General features: G+C 65.9%; 1 protein-coding gene across 1 annotated transcript in view; it reads right to left on the reverse strand.

The window, feature by feature from the left end:
- MNEG_7963 (hypothetical protein) overlaps window positions 1-6142 on the reverse strand; it is a gene marked incomplete at both ends in the record, with an annotated part of 7988 nt that extends 1846 nt beyond the window's left edge. The window contains 9 exons of the mRNA XM_014043565.1: window positions 306-644; window positions 1186-1348; window positions 1613-1683; window positions 2075-2211; window positions 2619-2760; window positions 3839-3948; window positions 4372-4501; window positions 5556-5651; window positions 5912-6142. Of these exons, the coding sequence (XP_013899019.1) occupies window positions 306-644; window positions 1186-1348; window positions 1613-1683; window positions 2075-2211; window positions 2619-2760; window positions 3839-3948; window positions 4372-4501; window positions 5556-5651; window positions 5912-6142 (1419 nt within the window). The remainder of the gene's footprint in view (window positions 1-305; window positions 645-1185; window positions 1349-1612; window positions 1684-2074; window positions 2212-2618; window positions 2761-3838; window positions 3949-4371; window positions 4502-5555; window positions 5652-5911) is intronic.
- Between the last annotated feature and the right edge of the window lie 266 nt (window positions 6143-6408).

Raw genomic sequence — 6408 nt, forward strand, 5'->3', positions numbered from 1 at the left:
CCGCCGCTCCGCCGGCGGCGTTGGCTGCAGTTGTGGCGGCGTGCGCGTGCGCGCGGTGCTGACGGTGGTCCGGGGCGCCGGCGTGGGTTGGCGGGCCAGCGCGCGCGAGGGAGCGCCCTGGCAGGGGGTTCAGGGTTCAGGCACGGCAACCCGTGAGTGCGGCGGCCGCGGGAGGTGGGGAGTGCAGCAGGAATAGCCTAGCGTTGACACCCCAAAACTCTGCCTGCTGCTTGCGCTGAGCCAGGCATCTGGGCGCTGCCTGGGGCGGAAAAACCAGTCCCAACCCACTCCACCCCGCCACCCACCGCCTGGCCCGCCTCCCTGGCGGGCCCCTCCGCGGCCGCCGCGGCCGCAGCTCCCTCGGCCTCTCCCTCTGCCACGCCCTCCACGCCCTCTGCGCCGACGGCCGCGCGGCTGCTGTCCAACGCCACGTGTCTCGGGGCAGGCGCCGCAGCGCCCGCCGTCCGGTCCACGGCGTGGAGGGCGGCACCCGCCGCGCCGGGCCCCTCGGCCCTGTCGAAATGTGGCGCAGGCGCAGGCGCGGCGGCTGCTGAGATGCCGGCGGCGCCGGCGGCGTGTGGCATGGCTGCCTGCAGGAGAGCGGCCTCGTGTGCTGCGATGTGTGACAGTTTGTGGACGGCGGCCTGCGCGCACAGCAGATCAGGGGAGAGGGAAAGAGAGACACGGGGTTGGGCCAGGGTAGGGCTGGACACAAGCTGGGTCCTGCAAGGCTTGCGGGGTCGGCATCAGTGGAACTTCGATAGCAGGCAGATAGAGGGGGAGAAAGTGGGTGTAGGTGTGTGCGCATGCATATGAAGGGGGTCTGACCGCATCATCCAACACTGGTGAAGATTCGTGGCCGCTGCGATGACACAGTCAATGGGTGGCAACACCCCCCCCCTCCTGCCCTGGCCGAACACTGTCCGCCCAAGTACAATCCTCACAGCGCTTTGCAAACGCAAGGGCCTGCCAACCGCGTTCACCCGCACCGGCTGCACCAAATAGTGGCAAGTTCCTAACCACACCGCTCGCCCATCTGCCACCCCATATAACTGTCAAAGAAGCTACACCCACCCACAGCAATCACCACGCTACATACAGGCCGCGCACAGGGCTGCTTGATCCCTCCCCCTCTGCCCTTGAACAAAACACACGCATTCTCTAACAACAACAGCCAAAACTCACCCTCATGCCTTCCGCCTCGCGCCTCGCCGCCTCTGAGCGCCGCTCCTCGGCCCCCGCACGCCCCCTCAGCCCCTCGGCGCGCGCTGACAGCGCGGCCACGTCGCGCAGCGCGGCGCGGCGCGCGGCCGCGAGGGACGTCAGCTCTGACATCAGTGCAGCCTCCCTGGATCGTTTTTAGGGAGGGGAGAGGGAGTTCAGCGTGCGTGTGTGTGTGTGGGGGGGGTGGTCAGCGGCCGTGTCGATGGGTTACCAATAAGTGAGTTGCAAGTGACCAGCGGCTGCTTAGTGGTGGGAAGATTGGAAGTTTGGCAGGGCAAACGCGACACATGCATGTGGCGGATGGTGCTAGCCCCGCCGCCATCCTGCAAATGTGCGCGTGCTCAAAGATGGGATATTTCAGCTGGTGAATGTGCGCGCGCCGTCGCACCTCTGTGACAGAGCGCGTCCCTCGCCCTCTGCGCGGACTGCGTCCGCTACCGCTGACGCCAAGCGGGCCAGCTGCGGGGGTTGCGGGGGTTTGGAGTGCATTGGAGGCGTGGAGCAGGCTGGGGGGCTAGATCGCAATCAGCTAGTGGACCGGTGACCAGGAACGGGCCTGGTTGGGCGGCCGCGGTTCGGTTGAGAATGGGAGCGGTCCAGGGGGAAAGGGCGTCTGTTGACACTCGGCTTCCAGCTCCTCCCGCCCTGGGCGGGCAGCTGCCCAGGAGCCGCGGTCAGGAGAGGGGTGCCCGCTCACATCAGGGGCGTTGTTGCTGAGCCAAACGGTTCCGCGCGCAAGATCTGAATTGCTGGCAACTCAGGAGGCCCATGCCACAGGACCCCAAGAGCAAGTTGAGTTGAACCCCACCACCAGAACCCGAAAAAATAGCCAGCCCTGCCACAGACCCACCGTCGCCTCCTCCTCGGCACGCAGCCGCTCCGCCGCGCGCCGCGCCGCGTCGGCGCCGTCCTGCGCCGCGCGCAGGCGGCCCTCCACCTCCTGCAGGGCCGCCGCCGCGGAGCGGTGGTCCGACAGGATGGCTTCGGCTGGAGGGGTGGGGGTGGGGGGCCATTCACAAGAGAGGTGGGGATAAGTGGCACGCCGGGCGTCGGCAAAAAAATGTGTGAGGACTCGTAAGATTGCTGAGTGTTGATGGGGGTGGGGAGCGGACATCAGCAGGGGGCTGGAGAGACTGGGGGTAGTTTGGGGTTTGAGGGTCAAACCCATATTTTGGTTTTTGCGAGGGGAGTGGCTAGCGAGGGAGGGGGTCTGTGCACCCCAGGTCAATGGGGGGCTAGCCGCGGCCCCAGGTGGTCGTTGGGCAGCTTCCATTGGGCTGGCAGGGTCCATGGGGTGAAATTGTGCCCAGAGTGACCCCCGATCCCCTGCCTCCATCGTCAGCCCAGCCCTGGCCCACCCCGCAAAACACGACACCAAACCAATCCCAGCCTACCCTCGGCTTCCTGCAGCCGCGCCCCCTCTATGGCGGCGGTGGCCTCGTCCCTCCTCCGCTCCGCGTCCACCATCTGCGCCCGCAGGTCAGCCAGCCGCCCCTCAAGCTCAGCCACCGCGGCGCGCAGCGACGCCAGGCGCTCCTGTGGTTGATCGGGGTGTTGGTGGGGTTATAGATGGGGTGGTGGGTTGGGTTGTTAGTGGGGTTGTTGGTGGGGTGTTGGGTGAGGTTTTGGGTAGGGTTTTGGTGAGGTTGTCTTTGGTAGAGACCACTGTTGGTGGACAGGGCGCTTGGGGGGCACAGCACGGCCCAAGGGGCGGTCGATGTCCAGACGCAGGGTGTGCGGCTGGGGGCAACGGGGCTCGGCGGAATGAGGAGAATGAGGTATCTGGATGCAACTAGCAAGGAGGATTAGGATCAGGATTAGGATTGTTACAGCGTCCCGCGGTCGCCCGCTCCTGGAGCCATCCAGGCTCATGGGACTGTGCAGTAAGTAGATGAGTGCCGTGCGTCACGCCGCAGTGCAGTCATTGTCAGGTCGACATAAGCACTCCAGGCTGAGTCATGACACCAAAAGCGGGTCGCCGCTTTGCGCAACGCGCAAGCCTGAGGAACGCAAAGCAGCGACAGTACTTGGTGCCGGCACACGCGTCTCTGGACGATCGAGCGCAGCTTGAAACCGATTGGATAGTGCGGCTGCAGCGGGCAGGCGGCCTCTGCTCCGCCATCAAGTGATGAACGCATCGCTGCAGAATGCAAGTAAGTAAGGACGGCGCCCGGCGGCCAAAAATCTTGTCACTCAAAGCCCCAGCCGGCGCCTCGTCCCCAGCCGGGCACGTCCGCCCTGCAGAAGCGTTTGCAATCGCCACCTCTGCGCATGCAACAGTCGCAGGCCCGTCTTTATTCCACTAGCAGCTCTGTGCTGATTAATGGCGCCCAGTTGGGTGCCGAACCAAATCAGGACGGAAACAGGCAGAGACAACTCAGACGCACGCCACCCCACACGACCCCTCCCCACAAAACACGCACGCGCCATAGATGTAAGCGCTTGGCGCCCCAGGACTGCGCCACTGAGCGACTCTGACCTCCCGAAAAATGACCCTGAATTCCCCGAAATCTGCCGCCCAGCCCAGCCCACCCGCGTACCATCAAACACTGGTCAACCGCAGTGTCAACAACTTTCAACCCGGCCCCGCTACGAAGCAGCACCATCCGCCCACCCTGGCAGCCTCTCTGTTGCCCCTGGCCATGTCGGCCGGCGGCCCCAGCTCCCCGGCGCGGGCAGCCGCGGCCTGCTCTTCGCGCCGCAGCTTGAATAGCTCCGCCTCGGCTGCGAGGGGTGCGGGCAATGACGGGAGAAGTGAGGGCACGCCGACGGGGTGGCGCCTCAAGACTTTATTTCAAGGGGGCCGCTCGCTTCCCCTGGAGATGGAGGGCATCAGGGGTGCCAGACGCTTAGGACATTGTGACTTGCCGGCGTCTTGATTGGGTCTTGTCCTGCAAAAGCTGTCAGCGCCACTTCCGCTGCCGCAACACGCACCCGGGGCCCTGCCACCGCCGCCAAACTGCACCCTGCGCGGATCACCCTACCGACTAATCACATCGCCGCAACGGGGGGCAACCGCAGGGCACGACGGACAATGATTCGTGCAGGACCTCCCATCAAAGCACGCCAGCCAGGCGGCACGCTGTGCGATGGCACCTCCCCATCGTCCCAACACGCGAGCCGAGCCCCGCCGCGCACAGTACGCACCTTGCTCGAACGCGCGCGCCGCCTCGTCGCGGCGCCCCCTGAGCGCCGCGCCCTCCGCCTCCAGGCCCTGCGCGAGGGACAGCGCCTGCAGCCTGTCGGCCTCCAGCTCAGCGCCGCGGCCCTGGGCGGCCTGGGGGTGACGCAGGGCAGTGGATGGTGTCGTGTGCGTTGGCGTTTTTGGGTGGGTGGAACGGGTGAGAGTCTTATGTGCCGATGATGGGGTTGGCAGTGGCTGTTTCTTTGGGGGGGGGCGGCGCGTGCCCCCGTGTGGTTGGGGGGCTGGGTGAACAATGGTGGTGAGGGTTGTGGATCAGCAGCTAGAAAGAAGGTAGGGTTGTATTCAAAAATTGGGTAAGACAGGTGTGCACTGGAGTGCGTTGAGGCAGATTTGTGTGCAACCGACCAAGGAGGTAGGAACGTCACCCACATGGGCCGTCCGTGCATCGGCACCACCGGGATCGTACAGTTGACTGGCCGATCAAAAGGTGAGGTGGCTGCAGCAGGGCTGGGCCGGCAGGCTCTTACTATAGAGGCAGCACGCGAGGTGCAGCGCGCGCAGCGTGATGCGCGGCGTGCGCCGAGGGGCTGTTGGCCTTTCTGTTGGGTCCAACAGCCCCTCTGTGCACTGATGGTGAATTGCTGCTGCGGCAGCGAAGTGACGCCTCGCCGCCTTTGGCGCCAACGAGGGCAAGCTGCCTGCCTCGCTTTGCGCTATCCGGCAGTCAGTCAGGGGGGCGGACGCCCCGGCTGGTTGGGTCTTTGCAACAACAGCTGTGACCCGACCACCGAACCACCCAGCCACCCAGCCAACCAGCCACTCAAGTGTCCTGCCATCCGGCAACCCAGCCAGCCATACACCCAAAGCCCACACGTGCCCAGCAGCCTGGCACCGCTGGCACTGACAAGTCGTCCCCGCCGCTGCGTGCGGCACTGCCCAAAGCCCCCAACCAAGGCCCGACATTTGCACACACACACACACACACACACACACGCGCGCGCGCGCGCGCGCATGCACGCACGCACATACATACGCTCAAGTCACTCAACCCCTACGGAATCACACCAAGAAACGTCAGCCTGTTTTTCACCCTCCTGCACTGCAGAGCGACAGCACATTCCACCCTCCTGTGCTTCCACAATCCTGCCGACAAATGATCCCACATATAAACGGCATACCCACCCACCTCCAGCTCAGAGTTCATGTCCCTCTCCCTCTCTGCGCGCAGCATCTCCCCGCGCTCCTTTTCGGACGCAGCGATGGCCAGCGCGTCACCCTCCTCCTGGGGTTACGCCAGAGTGGACGGGGGGCGGGGGGGCGGGGGGGCTTGGAACCAGGATGTTTAAAAGGGCACTGTCTAAATAGTTCAGATGTAATAGGATTGAATATCGATCAGAGTTGCTGGACGAGAGGCCCAATGAATTGATGGTCTACAGCAGCAAGACCCAAACACAAGCGTGTAGCATGATTGTGCACGGACAACGGCGGACTCATGTCGGGCTCTCGCGTAAAGAAAAGCACACGGCGTTAGGGACACCAGACCTGCAGCCGCCGCGCCCTGTCCCTGTGCGCCTCCGCCTCCTCCCACAGCCGCGCCGCCGCCGCCTTCAGCCCCGACTTCTCCCGCACGAACGGCGCCCGCTCCTCCCCCGCGCCCGCGGGCGCCGCGGCCGCGGCCGCGCCCTCTCGCGCAACCCTCCCCTCCCGCGCCGCCCCGGCGGCGGACGGCCCCGGCTCGGCCCAGCCGGCCGAGTCTTCAAGGCGAGGCCTCATGGATGGTCTCAGATCGTCCAGCGCCCTCGCCGCCGCCGCGTCCCCATCCCCCAGGCACGCCTCGCACACCGGCGGCACGTCGGCCGCCGCCGGGACGTCGTAGCCGCCGGGATCGGAGAAGCGGCCGCCGCGCGGCGGCGGCGGGTCCTCATCAGATCCATCGTCCTCGTCATTGGGGCCGCGGGTGCGGGGCCGGCCGCCCCCGAGCGGGGCGCCGCTGAGCCCACTACTTTCCGCCCTCGCGGCCGGCGGCCCCGCACCAACAC

The sequence above is a fragment of the Monoraphidium neglectum genome (assembly GCF_000611645.1).
Source record: "Monoraphidium neglectum strain SAG 48.87 unplaced genomic scaffold scaffold01463, whole genome shotgun sequence".
NCBI lineage: Eukaryota > Viridiplantae > Chlorophyta > Chlorophyceae > Sphaeropleales > Selenastraceae > Monoraphidium > Monoraphidium neglectum.